General features: G+C 35.4%; 1 protein-coding gene across 6 annotated transcripts in view; it reads left to right on the forward strand.

Moving 5' to 3' along the window:
* LOC128224040 (signal transducer and activator of transcription 5B-like) overlaps positions 1–14,964 on the forward strand; it is a 33,494-nt gene extending 18,530 nt beyond the window's left edge. For 3 of the 6 annotated variants that reach the window (XM_052933658.1, XM_052933657.1, XM_052933654.1), the window contains 11 exons: positions 1,950–2,256; positions 2,552–2,644; positions 3,945–4,083; positions 5,030–5,079; positions 6,258–6,391; positions 7,173–7,357; positions 9,483–9,674; positions 12,937–13,003; positions 13,223–13,293; positions 13,500–14,067; positions 14,686–14,964. In XM_052933658.1, the coding sequence (XP_052789618.1) occupies positions 1,950–2,256; positions 2,552–2,644; positions 3,945–4,083; positions 5,030–5,079; positions 6,258–6,391; positions 7,173–7,357; positions 9,483–9,674; positions 12,937–13,003; positions 13,223–13,293; positions 13,500–14,067; positions 14,686–14,767 (1,888 nt within the window). In that variant the 3' untranslated portion in view covers positions 14,768–14,964. Of the gene's footprint in view, positions 1–1,949; positions 2,257–2,551; positions 2,645–3,944; positions 4,084–5,029; positions 5,080–6,257; positions 6,392–7,172; positions 7,358–9,482; positions 9,675–11,826; positions 12,420–12,936; positions 13,004–13,222; positions 13,294–13,499; positions 14,068–14,685 lie in introns of those variants that run through there. The other 3 variants (XM_052933659.1, XM_052933660.1, XM_052933661.1) reach the window with 3 other exon arrangements.
* The last annotated feature ends 85 nt before the right edge of the window (positions 14,965–15,049 follow it).

Consider the following 15,049-nt stretch of genomic DNA (forward strand, 5'->3'; position numbering starts at 1 on the left):
ATACAGACACTAACCTGGCTTTTCACTTTGAAACAGTCCTAATTGAAAAAAAGAAACTGGCTGCTGTAGAACAATCCAAGACACAAAATGTAATCACAAGAAAACATAGGGTTGACCAATGCGTTGTCTCACAAAATTGAGTTGTAATACATGACCCTGTGCTCAAGACGGAATAAGGCTACAAACAACCAATTTACATAGTTCCACAGGCAATGATTTTTCCAATTTTTACACTGAAAACTATCAGTTTTTGCAATACAGTGTCAAATTATGTTAAGCTCTAAGCAAAAAGGCCACCCGTTTCTTCTCTTTCATTTAACTTTTATAAAATATTGATACTTGAACACAAGCACTCTTTTTCTTTATTCACATCCGGATCTTGGTTAACGGGGGGCAGATAACGGTGGTCTTGAGCCATCAAACGCGTCTGTCCTCAGTGGTAACAGGAAGTCGTCTGCCCTGCTCCTTGGTCAGGCAAAACCTACTCACTCACCGTGACTGACAAGACAAAACGTCCCAATTTGTATCGGTCGATAACTGTGGTCTTAAGCCAGTTTAATGTATTCTAATCACTGAAAATAGAAAACGGCTTAGCTCGTTACTGTTGCCGCAGCGACCATTTCTACCAATGAACGGTACAATATTACTTGTCCACATACATGTATAAATGCGACATGGTCTCGCCCTTTCAGAATATATGTTAGGCCTAAAAAATATGTCCGTTTCGGGTAACCCGACCCTACCTATAAAAATGCGCTGACCCTAACAATTTTTTTCCGTTCCTGAGCAAAAAAAATATTCGTAAGCGAATAGAGAGTTACGAAGGGCGGATAAATGCAGATTTTAATCAGAATTATTGTTTATATGATAAAACAAAGTCAGGCAATGACAGTAATTTAGGAAAGACTGCCATGTGCAAGAAAACACTCTGAACTTACGACAGATTTTGAAAAAAAAAAAAAAAAAAAATCCCTACCTGCCCTACCTAGAAATTTTGGGAAGGTTACCCTAAACAAACAATTTTCTTTTTGGCCTTAGGGATTTAGCTAAAGAGTAATGGAAGGAAGCTGCACCTTGTTGTTTTTAGTAGAACCCTTTTGTCCTAATATACATCAACATGGATACCCTTCTGCCTTCATAGAATAAAATGCTCAAGACTGTCAAATGCTTCTTTTGTATTGTCTTAAACTTTAATAAGTATATTTATTTTATAAGTACATACACACTTTACATATTTGGCTGTCGAAACCTAATATAACTTCAGTTTAAAACAATTTCCAACATTTTCTGCTTAATTTATAATGTTCAAATACTTCATAGCCCGATTTATAGCTTAAAATATGATTATGAATTCATTAAAACTTGACATATTTGGCAGTTGAAACCCAATATTACTGTCAAACCTGTATTAAGTGGCCACCCTTGGGAAATGATCAAAGTGGCTGCTTAAGACAGGTGGCCACCTAATCCAGGGTTGACATTTCCGCCACTTAAGCCTTATTCAGGGATGGAGTATGTATCTTAACCACCACCTCACACCACAATCAATAACATCTGTATCAATAGTATTGAAGAAGGTTGAATACAAATACATTTGTATAGATAAAATAACTTTATTTCAAAGTTATAAATAAAAAAAACATTAGATAAATGTTGATACAAGGCATAAACAAAACACACCACATATCAGTCTACATATTTACACAACTACATGTACTCCAATTAAGCCTACTTCTTAACATTTTCTGCGGACTTCTTTATGTTCAAATTAATCGCTGCCCACGCAAAGTGCTCTTTTTACCCTTAGCACCCTGACCCATTTTCTGCATCAACGTGTCCTTTTTGTATCCTGGCTAAAATCCTGATATATGAAACCTCACGTTTTGAAGTTTCCCTATATATTTTTCTGGATGGATCGCGTGCGTTTTTAACCAACTTTTACTTTGTAGAATATTAGCTGCGGAGATGACAGACCTGTTGAAATCATTGGAAGTAAAGGCTTACCTTCTTTACGATGGAGATTTAAATGACTGCTGGAATGAGCATAAACTGGACTTGCAAATGGTTAATGACAGATGCAAGAAGGTCAAAGGACAACTATCTGTGAAGTTTGCCAAAGAAAACAGGGGAAGGTTTGAAGCAACGTTTACCAAGTTAACGTTGGAAAGGATTAAGAGACCGAACTCGGAAAAGCCAGTGCATGAGGAGAAATACAGATTTGTCTTTGTGGCCACGTTTGAGAAAAATGTGTTATGGGTATGTAATATATAACAGAGCAGATACAAAGTCAATGATATACTTAAGAAATAGATATTTATCCATTGTGGAAAGTAGGGAAGTATAAGTGTATCTGTATGTTTGCCTTCATCATAAAACATTTGGGAAACATCTACACATGTAGCTGACATGTTTAGAGAATAATCGACGTAAAACTGGTTAAAAAATTTGCACAAAATATCAATTTAAGCATATTTTTCACGCCGTTGGAAAACATTTTAACGTAAATAAAAAATAAAATAAAAATTCGTTTATGTGTAAACCTATATTTCAGACGGTGTCCTTGCCTCTCGTGATTGTGACAGCGACTAACCAGCAGTGTCATGCAATGGCTTCCATCATGTGGGAATGTTTCAGCACAAATGTGGTACTGCTGATGTTGTCGTTAATAGCACCCATTACAATCATTTTCATCTCCTTTTTCTGGCCCCTCTTATTTCTATCGTGATCAACTGCAACAAGAAGAATATGTCTAATAGGCAGTTTGTGAAATTTTGCTGTTTTGGGCATCATGTAGATATTTGAAACATCCTTAAACCTGCACTCTCACAGATTGAACGTTTTGAAAACTTTTATCTATTTCTTGTCTTGGAACGAGCCACTTTAGCAAAATGCATTGAAACCAGTGATATAATCTGCTGACAAAAAAACCCAGATCGTAGGTTTTCATATTAATGTACAAAGTTGATGTTTTATGAATTATTTTAAAGCGTTAGTAACGCTTTTAGCCATAAAACATTACTATTCGAACTGAAATATGAACGACAACGATCTCATCTTTTGTCGGCAGTCTTGTATCACTGGTTTTCAAATATTTACACAAACATTAGCGTATTCCAAAACAAACAAAAAAAGGAAAAGAAATGTCGAAACGGTTAATCTGTGAGAGTGCAGCTTTAAACCTGCACTTGACCTGCAGAAAGTGTCTCATAATGGTTTACGGTAATCATTTTGCAGCCGCACGAAACTAATCTGCTTACTTTTGTTGTACTTTAAAACTCATTTCTGATTATCGCGTTACTTATCGTTGCCGCAATTGTGAAAAATATGAGGCACGAGGGGTGATCTATAATTACGTGGACTTTTCACTGCTTCCATGAACTGCAAGTAAATGTGCATATCGCATCAAACGTTTTCTAGGGAGTGGTATTCCGACGTTTAAACGCATTAAACGCCATGAAAAATGCGTCTGTCAGTGTTGGTGGAAAATACTAAAAATAAATGTTTAAGTATATGCATGTTCTTGATATATTAGGTAAATATGATATATGTTGAAAATAAATGAGAAAAAAATAAATAAATGACGCTTTATGAGCGCAACGTCATTGGACTGCGACGTTTGGGTTCAACCTTACGTCGTTAATGGAAAGTAATTCAGCGAACTATATATGGCTTGCACTGAAAACTTCTGGAATAATATCAGATATGTTTTATGTAGTTGACATAGTTTCTATGTTCTATGATATTTGAATTATTAAAAAAGTCCACTTAATTCTTGATCAAGCCTCGTTTTCTTTGGAGCTGAAATGAAATTGAAATAAATTAAATTAGTTTGTTTTCAAACAATTTGCTAAAACTCCTTAAGTTGTAACGTTATGTCTATTGTCGGTTTGATCACTTATAATTATTAAAGACAAATCTAGCTCAAAGTTTGGCAATGTTTCCAGTTTCAACTGCCAATATCCGTTCCGGTTGAGCTACCATGGTCCACCATTGCCAAGATGTTGAATGCCAAGATCAGAAGGTTGTGTCCAAGCAGGGAGTTGACAGATGACAACGTCAGACACCTTAAGCTTCGGTTGATCGGTAATAATTTGTTGACCTATACTAAACTAAACAAAGCAGTTAGTAAATCGCGTTGTATTTGAACCAAAATATGCCAGAAGAGACTACGCATACTTTATCTACAGAATGTAGATTTATGTGATAAAGGATTTCGATCAATAACAGCAGTCGAGCTGGTTCTTGTTGGGTACTGTTCTTTTATCGAACCGCAACAAGCCGAAATGGGTCTTCTTGGAATTTATTGATTAACAGTTTTTGATGACTCGTCAAATATTTCATTCTTAATAGAGGATCGAAATGAGGCCTCAATTCCTCGAAATATCATAACCCGCTTACAATAAAATTAAGCCTAGCTCACTATACATTTTTTCATTTCGGCTCGTTCTTAAAATGTGCCATGGATTTAAAAGAAAAGCCAAACAAAACCACGGGTTCCCTATTTCTGGCTCCAATATCCCGAATCTCTTAAGCGTAACAAGCTGAAATATCTTATTTTATTTAGCCAAATTAACCATTTCTGTAGTCGGTTTGCAAAATAGAAAAACAAACGTTTATCGTTATTGTAATACATATGACTTTCTCAAAACGTCTGAGAATGCTTCAACGTGAGAATATAACACAAATTATACCAAAAAAGGGTGTTTTTTTTAGCTTGTTCTTGTTTTTATTTAGCTAAATTAACAATTTCAGAGGTTGGTTTTGCAAAAATGAAATTACGTTTTTTTATCGTTATAATAATACATATAACTTCCTCAAAACATCTCAGATCGTGAGAATATAACATATATCGTACCAAAAAATATAGTGTTTCTTTGCTTGATCTTGTAATGAGGGACTTAAGAATGTTCGAGAAATTTGGGTCCTGTGTGTTCTTTGCTAGAGATGGATTCATTGCCATCATTATATGTTCAAATATATTTGCTTGTCATACCCTTTTATATAAACTGTATTATTATGGTTCTTGTAGGCGATAACGAACCAGATGACACGTCGGTTACGTTAAAGAAATTTTGCTTCGTAAGTAGGTTTTTAGAAGCTTATGTTTGTGGATGTGTGCATACTTATATATAAACTCGTTTCCCTTAAAACGTAAAATGGCCTAATGTGACTCTGAATTTTCAATTGTCAGTATAATAACACTTATTAAATAACTATTAATTATTAGCCCTTAAACACAGCACTTGCCTCGTCCAATAATACAAAGACCTCCTGTATAACAGTGCCAATATCTATATCAGATATCGGCCCCGGGCCGAAAAGTGATATAAATATAAATCCCGCATTTAAAATAAAATGATTGGTTAATTAAACAGGGCAATAAAATGATATACATTCGCAGCTGGAAAATGATGTAACAGCAGCCATTTTATTTTAAAGTCAGTATTTAAGAGCTGTTCTTTGTTATATGTTAATATTTTTTAAATAAATTTAGTGTTTAAACTTTAAATCTTTTAAGTGCATGAAGTTATTAAAAATTTTTTTTTATAAAATAAATATTAATTATTGGCCCTAAACACAGCATTTGTCTCGTCCAATAATTAAAAGGCCTCTATAGCAGTGCCAATATCTATATCAATTAGTGGTCCCGGGCCGCAAAGTGTTATAGATATAAAGCCCGCATTTTAAAGAATTTGACTGGCTAATTAAACAGGGCCAAAAATGATATAGATTCGCCGCTGGGAATTCGGAAACGGCAGCAATCTTATTTTAAAGTCAGTATTAAAACGTGTGTTTGAATATGTTATGCATTAACGAGTTGTGCTTTGTTATATGTTAATATTTTTTACTGAATTTAAAGTTTAAACTTTGAATCCTTTCCGGGATTGAAGTTATTTAATAAAATTGTCAATAAATAAGTGATTTGACATTGGCCCTGTTATTTGTCCCCGGGACGGTCGTATTGGCCCTGGGCCTTTGGCCTCGTGCAAATACGACTGCCCTCAGATAAATAACAGGGCCAATATCAAATCACTCATTTATTAAAATATACAATAAATTATTAACATATATTATTAAACAGAGCAAAAGCAGCCCAGCGTTACCATGCGCATGCGCTGGCCTTGTCTCATTTCCGGTATATTCACAAATCAGCTCATTTCCGGTACTTTCATCATTTAGCTTATTTCCGGTATATTTATAGTTGAACTAATTTCCGGTATATTGATAAATAAGACTATCACATAATTACAATACAGGATCGAATGCCTCAATTGAAGATTGATGCCAACGGTAATGAACAGAATAAAGACAAGTCATTTTCCTTCTGGCAGTGGTTCATGGCATGTTACAACCTAATAGACAAACACCTCCTGAAGTATTGGCAACATGGGTAAGATGTAGTTTTAACACAACTGGAAAAACGATAATGAAGTTCCTTTGCAATTAAATGCACCTTTTGCATTTCGAATATATTTGGGCAAGGTAAAATGCCTCTATGTACAGAAAAGCGTAAAATTTAATATGAGAAAAATGTTGGACTGTGTGGATATTGTACACTGTGAAAATTGTACAGGGGACTTGAGAAAAAAGGATAAATCCCCCCCAAAAAATGAAAAGATTGTTCATGCTACTTTTCAATTATTTAAGAAACTTTAAGGTTGAACGTACTGAGTGCCTAGAATGGTAGTTTAATAGTAGTTTGATAACGGTTTGTGTACACCTTGTTAACTATTATAAAAAAAATTAATGCATAGTAAGGTTTGAATTTTAGGAGAAATTATTACCTGCAATTTAAGATTGTGTAAAAAGAGTAGGGTACACTTTTAATTTAACGAAAAAATGGTTAGATGTATATCTTTTTGTTTTACAAGAATGACATAATGAGTTTTGAATTATTTATTTACCGAGTATTTGAAACTGATATTATCGACATACGCAGACGTCTTTAGCAAAACCTTTAAAAGTTATTCAATGTTGATAAATGAACCACTCTATGAGTACTGCAGAGAAAGGTTTATATACTGGCGAATTTCCTATTTTAAGATAGCACATTTCGCACTGTATTCAAGGTGCTAATTTTGATTGATGATTGATTTTAGCACTGATTTATGACGAATTAAGCCATGCTGTAATCACAGCGAACTTTAAGTGCGATTGTTTTCCTCTTACAGTTGGATTTACGGTTTTATCAGCAAAAAAGAAGCCACGCTTCGGTTGATGGCATTAAAGAAACCTGAAATCAGAGATGGACTATTTCTTTTACGATTTTCTGACAATGAGATCGTCGAAAGCCAAGGTGTATCAGGAATGTTTGCTTACCTGCGGTCGACGAAAATGAAGCTTATTTACAATGAAAGTAAGACATACCTATGATCAATATTTAAAGCTGCACTCTCACAGATTGACCATTTTAACAACTTTTATTTTTGTCTTGGAAAGAGCAAATTTTTGCGTAAATATCTGCAAACCAATGATGTGAGATTGCTGACAAAAACTCAGATCGTAGATGTTCATATTTCCGTTCGAAATTTAATGTTTTATGGCTTAAACCGTTACTAACATCATTTTTTTGAATTCATATATAAAAATCTGCGGTCATGATTTTTTGTCAGCAAGAAAAAACATAAAAAAAGTTGTCAAAACGTTCAATCTGTGAGAGTGCAGCTTTAAGTATTAAAAAACTGTAAAACACTCATATTAATTAGGTTTCAAAGATATATAAGAATTTTATCATCAACATGTATGGTTAACTTACACATCACTTGCAGGCGAATCAAAAGGGATGTTGTATTTACAAGGTCTAGTCTGGCTTACCTTCAATGATCCTGCTTCAAGGTTCTAGACATCAGATAATACAATTGCAAGAATAAGAAAATTGTCAAAGCTTACATAAAATTGACATCGTTGTATACAAGGCATTGAATATTACTTAATGATGCATCACTTCGCTTACGACACATTCAGCTTTCGCAGTTTTTGCACATTTCTCCATTTCGAAATTTACTAGGGTTGTCTATCACGTAAATCCCAGTAAGTTTAAAAATATCGTCGGTATATCTATCTGTTCTCATAAAAATATATAATTTAAACTTAAAAACCATTATGCGCTATTTTAAAAGAGGAAACACAGATAAGACAGCAACATGATTGTTGCATTTATTGTTTTAACCATGTAAAGTGATGCATTATCGGCCTCCTACTACCTCGCATTAACAAATCTAGGCTTGTTTTGAGGAAACACTGTAGACGCCGATATTTGGACAAACCGGTGTCTAGCCCCTTTAAACTATGGTGTTTCCGGTGAGTTTGACTAAGTTTGTAGTAAAGTTCATTTTCACAGTCCCTTAAGATCATTGGATATGACGTCAATAATTTACTTCTTGGGCTATGATTACGAACAGTCTCAATTCCAAGTCTAAACACATGCTCAGAAAAGAATTTTTATTAAATTACAAAGAATCATTATCATCCCATTCTTTTTTTACAAAATTAAATGTCAGTAATTGTTACATTCTGGCGTCTTCAAAACTTGACTCGATAGAGAGTAAAATGCAATGAAGATTTGCAATTTTGCCATTTGAGTTTGAACCCGCATTTGAGACTGTCCGAAATAATGGCGACTGTACATTGAAAGTCGGTGCAACGGGCTTTGGAAGTGTTCCATTTATCATTTCCACCAATGAACCGTTTCAATCAAACCGAGTCTGCTTTGTTTAGGCTTTAGGTTAAGTTCTCTTTTTCAGAATTTATTTGGTGCTATGCTTCTGTTCTGGGTTTGCTTCATTTGCCGATGTTTGGCTTGGGTAAAATTAAAATGTTTCCAGCAGACCTGTAGTTGGGCAGATAGACTCAATGAATTACTTGGGTTTTATTTAAACCGTGGATATAAGGGCAATACTTGGAAGAGTACTTGCCTTCTAGTTTTTGAAGATGAATTCCTGAAACAAAATATAGGGTTGAATATAGCATCCTTACATCATTAAGCTTTCAGTCCATTGATTTTATGAAAGTTTTGCATATTCATGTTATTTTCAAAACCTTATTTGGCTGACTCGGAGTGTTTTGGCATATGACGTCATTTTCTTCAAATATTTTACATAGGTAATCAATTGGAAAAAACGATTAGCTAATATATATCGCTTTTATTTTTAATCATATTTCCTTTAGTTTTAGTACAATGATGCTTATTTTTATGAAACTTTATGATCACACAGGTTTAAACCTTTTATGTTATAAGGCAGACTGTGTGTGATGTTCATAGTTTCAAACAATAACTGCATCGTATCTTTACCCAGTGCCAATAATCCGGGTTTATGTTTAAACCTTTTGCTACTGAGCTTGTTTCTGCAGTTTTTCACATAAGTATTGAATTAGAAGGAGTCTACTTTGGGGAGAGGTTTTTTTCTTGATTGAATGCAAAAGCCGTGCAAATCGAAAGTATTAGTAAAACTGACTAGAAAATGGTTATTTTTCATTTGTAGATAAGCTAAAGAAACGTGAAATTTACAACTTCGAGGTCGCCGGACCAAAAGACTTGAAGAGGAATGAACTTGCCAATATTTTGAAATATTCTATGGAACTTGACAATGCCGGGGGTATGGAAACACAGTACTTATGGCTGTTCCCGCAAATGGTGAAGCGTGAGGAAACATTTGACTCACATCTCACACTAGGTATAAAGAGCCCAGCCATAAAATAAAGACAATGTTGTTCGAATAGCAAACTTGGCAAGAAATCGAGATATACTTTGAAAAATGTTAAAATTATAACAGAGTTTATCAGAGCGTTGCCTTGTGCATGTTGGAACATAATGCACCGCACTAAATTGTGGGTACGGCTTAAAATATTTGTACTAAATCTTGTTATATCGAGCAACATTGTCCTACTGAGCAAGTCTTGTCCAACAACATTGCCGATTGGACAAGTCTTTATGAGAATCATTGTCCGGCTCGGCAATTCTTATTTGGCATCATTATCCGTCTGGGCAATACCTTTAAGCAGCATTGTCCGACTGGGACAGTCCTTTCGAGCAACATTTTCCGATTGTTTTTTTTTTCTTTTGCGCAATATTCTCTGACCCGGCAAGTCCTTTTCATGGCTGACTACGAATAGTTTGTAACAAAGCAAACGTATAACGTTGTGCCAACGTTGTCGCCACGTTACTACTAACGTTATCGCAACGTTACCGCTGACGTTGTCGTAACGTTTTTAATGTGGTAGTTTTTACCGTTATGACAACGTTACTTCTGTAAGATATACACAATGTTATAATGCATGGATGTATCAACGTTGTGGCAACGTTACCGCCAACATTGTTATAAAGTGATGCATATCGTTATGAATGTAGAGTTTTCTCAACCTTGTGACAAAGTTAATTTGGCAACCAAAACACAACCTTCATACAACTTGGTTACAATAATTATACATTTGTGTACAAGTGGTTGGGTGGGGTATACAAATATAACAAAAAAGTCTGCCAAATACAAAAGTAACAATCTAAGCACACAATAACGGAAACTGTATTACCTTGTTTATTCAATATAAGTTGCGCATGTTTTATTTACTGTTGTATTGCTGGTTTGGTACATTATGTAATTTTATTCTTTATATTCGGGAAAGACGCACAAGCCCTGTACGCTCGACCAAAAATAAAGTGAATGTTAAGAACGCTACATTGGAATTATTATACCCCCACAAACGAAGTTTGAGGGGGTATATAGGAGTGAGCTTGTCGGTCGGTCGGTCGGTCGGTCGGATTTCATGGTTTCCGGACGATAACTCATGAAAGGCTAGACAGATTTGAAATTTTTTTGGTACACAGGTGTAACATCAGAAGATACAGGTCAAGTTCGATATTGGGGCTGGTGGGGCCAAGGTCAAGGTCACTGTTACTAAAAATAGAAAAACGGTTTCCGGACGATAACTCATGAAAGGCTTGACAGATTTGAACATTATTTGGTACACAGGTGTAAAATCAGAAGATACAGGTCAAGTTCGATATTGGGGCTGGTGGGGCCAAGGTCAAGGTCACTGTTACAAAAAAAAGAAAAACGGTTTCCGGACGATAACTCATGAAAGGCTTGACAGATTTGAAAAATTTTTGGTACACAGGTGTAACATCAGAAGATACAGGTCAAGTTCGATATTGGGGCTGGTGGGGCCAAGGTCAAGGTCACTGTTACTAAAAATAGAAAAACGGTTTCCGGACGATAACTCATGAAAGGCTTGACAGATTTGAAAAATTTTTGGTACACAGGTGTAACATCAGAAGATACAGGTCAAGGTCGATATTGGGGCTGGTGGGGCCAAGGTCAAGGTCACTGTTACTAAAAAAATAAAAACGGTTTCCGGACGATAACTCATAAAAGGCTAAACAAATTTGACCAATTTTTGGTACACAGGTGTAACATCAGAAGATACAGATCAAGTTCGATATTGGGGATGGTGGGGTCAGGGTCAATGTTACTAAAAATAGAAAAATGGTTTCCGGACGATAACTCATGAAAGGCTTGACAGATTTGAATTTTTTTTTGGTACACATGTGTAACATCAGAAGATACAGGTCAAGGTCGATATTGGGGCTGGTGGGGCCAAGGTCAAGGTCACTGTTACTAAAAAAAGAAAAACGGTTTCCGGACGATAACTCATAAAAGGCTAAACAAATTTGAACAATTTTTGGTACACAGGTGTAACATCAGAAGATACAGATCAAGTTCGATATTGGGGATGGTGGGGTCAAGGTCACTGTTACTAAAAATAGAAAAATGGTTTCCGGACGATAACTCATGAAAGGCTTGACAGATTTGAACATTTTTTGGTTCACAGGTGTAACATCAGAAGATACAGGTCAAGTTCGATAGATCCTTCAAAAACTAAATGAGCAAATAATTACCTTAAAAGTAATTGACACTTGGAAAGATGAACAAACAAAACAAATCCAGCATGCTTCATTTGAACCAGATGCCAGTGGAATACCAGCAGAACTTAAGTATGGCATATTTGCCACAGTAGTGCTTACTACAAATATTGACCTGTCAGATGGACTTGTTAATTCGGCTACAGGAACAGTCCCGGGATTTATTCCCAGGTGGATAAGGATGCATTCAAGCCTAAATATGTAAAATTTGATGATGATCGTGTTGGAAGAAAAGCTCGTGAATGCTCTAGATGTCTTATTCCAGAAGAGATCAGCTAGTTTTTCTTGTCAGCAGTGTAACTTCTAAATTACTCAACAGATTTCAATAAAACAATACATGCATGATAAAAGAAGATGCAGTGTGCAGTAACCTTGGAGTTATGGCCTCTTTTCAAAAGAATGGTTTGCCATTCCTGTGTCCAGGCGGCATTTGGGGGTATTCGTCACTCCTGTGACAGCTCTAGTTTACATTTCTTTTTTTCTAAACAAACATAGCTGGTTTTATTAAAATAATTATAAATAACACTTTATGCTATATACTATTCGAATTATATTAGAAATTGGAGGTAGATACTATTTTTTTTAAATTCAAAACTGCGTCTATCAAAAGGACCAGTACAACGTTGCCACAACGTTATGGCGATGTCTTTTTAGTTAGGAAACCGCGAAAAGTAAAAAAAAGGGTCGCAAAGTCTTAACAGAACTCATCAACACAATTTCATTATATAAATACTTGGAAATCATAACAAGATGATTGCCTTGGATTATATATATTTTTCTTAAACTTTGAATGAAAATCTGTAGAAAATAGCTACAAATGAATTTATGCACTAACGTCACCACAACGTCGTGACAACGTTATACAATAACCTATATATACCTATCAACGTTATGAGTTTGCTGGGTATGATGCATGTAGATGATGAAATGTTATTCTACAAGCTTTTTTTTTTTAAATACTGAATTGTGGTATGCTTTAAATTGCATACTTTTATCACATTCTATTTGATGTATTTAAGACCAAGGAAATCCTGGGTATGATGGAAAAACGCAGACCTTCAAACTCACGACTGAACTACCACAACGGTGAACAATAATTCAGAATTTTATTTTAAAAGGTGTTTGAGAAGGCAAAAGATAAATGATATATCTTGACTGTTATTTCATTTGAATCAGATTGTGTGTTTTTTAGAATCCAGTATACTATTAATATGTATATGCCACTGGTTATAAGGTACACCAATTTGCATTGACATCAGAAAATCTATGGAAATTAATTGGTGTTTACTGTGTTGTCTCTTTCAGAGTTGTCCGTTTGCTTGAAAAACACCCATGTCCTCCCGATGTTGATCTGAAATCATCGGTGTCAGCCTATGGTACAGTATAAATTACACACGGTTTAAAACGTCATCCAAACATCGGTGCTGATACATACGTATATACAAATCATATCATGATACAAACATGTCTTAAAAAGTCTTTATGGCTTATTTACGACATGCCGTAAACAATACAAGATACCACCCAGTAAAGAAATAGTTTATAAAATATGATTTATTGTTCTTTTCATTGTCTCTTTAAGGTGCCTCAGCAAAACATCCTAGAATATCAGAACAGTCGTCATTTACTAGTCCATTGACAGCATTGGCCCCACTCAGCAATGTTGGTCTTTCATCCAACACTACGACCCCTGTTTCAGGGTGCCAATACCAAAGCCAGCAGAATATTCCGAAGCTACCAGCGTTCAGTCAGCCTTTTAACTTGTCGCACCAAACTCATGGTGCTCATACGATACCATTGGACTCTCAGATGTCAGATGCTTTTGGTGAGGAAAACCAAGCTTCATTATTCCAACAGACAGAAAACATACAAATGCAGAAGATTGTCTTAGAATTGAACCAACTATCAGTTGAAAAAAGAACAAAAGTCATCCAGCATTTCTTAACCCAAGATGGCACATTGACGTTGCTAAATTCTGGTCTACATGCTGCGGTTGGTAATACCGTTGAAATTGCTGATACTGGCGCTTCGTTTATCTCTGACCAATATGAACATGGTAGTTCATGCCCTGACCCACAACAAATTGTCACACCAACAGCATCTAATTGTATAAATGACTTGGGAATTTCAACATCGGAACCGGAAATCAGGTACGTTGCTTTATAACGCATTTATGTCCTGTCAAATGAAGCTTATCCTTTTAGCGACATAGGAATGATATCTACCCAAAATAGCATTATCACGGCTAACAACTTGACCGATAAGTTAGACAATATTACTATAAGAGAAAGCCAGGTAGCCCAGACGTAATGACATTGATAACCAAAATCATGTTTATACGCAAATGGGTCAAGGTCAAAGAAGAGACACGTTTCGCTAAAAGGCAACAAAAGTACACATATGCACACATGTCCATGGCAAATTTTTGATGACCGACTTGGCACGCTCAATTTAAACTCATTATAAACTAAATAGGGCGAGAAATGTTGTTCATTTAACTACTATTCAAAGGCTTTCACTGGGTGAGAGTGGTTTATTTGTTTAGTTGTCAGCCTTTCACCCTATGTGAATTTGATCTCCACCAAGGGTACGTTCACCCGACGTCTATAAAAGGGTTTCAGTACTGATTATACACAGGACACGGACTAGAGCGTGATTCTTAATCTGCTTTAAGCTTTCTTAATACTTTAGCAGGAATTATTTAGAATAAACGTTGTACCTAAACCTTCAACATATACTTTTTTAAACTGGTGGTACTCTACTTTCAGCTGCGAAGAACTGGAGCAAGCAATTGACAGTGGAAACATTGAGACAGACTTTTGGGATCGAACACCAAACATAGACATTTAAAATAGACAAAACAAGAACCAGTATGTGAGATTCCTTATCGTACAAAGTATTTATCATAAATGTAAAAATTGGATATTTTATCACACCTCAGAAGCCATGACTAGTGTTCGGAATAGATCGACAAAGTACGATGCTACTCAAGGATTGTCGGTGCTTTATACAAAATCTGTTTTAATAAATTTGTTCTTGAGATATTATTGAAGTCTATTTCGGTATAAAAAAAATCTAAGAAGCTTTAATATTGAAACAATTCGTGTTTCACTGTCCGACGATAATCCAATC

Source organism: Mya arenaria, chromosome 17 (genome assembly GCF_026914265.1).
Source record: "Mya arenaria isolate MELC-2E11 chromosome 17, ASM2691426v1".
NCBI classification, from domain to species: Eukaryota; Metazoa; Mollusca; class Bivalvia; order Myida; family Myidae; genus Mya; species Mya arenaria.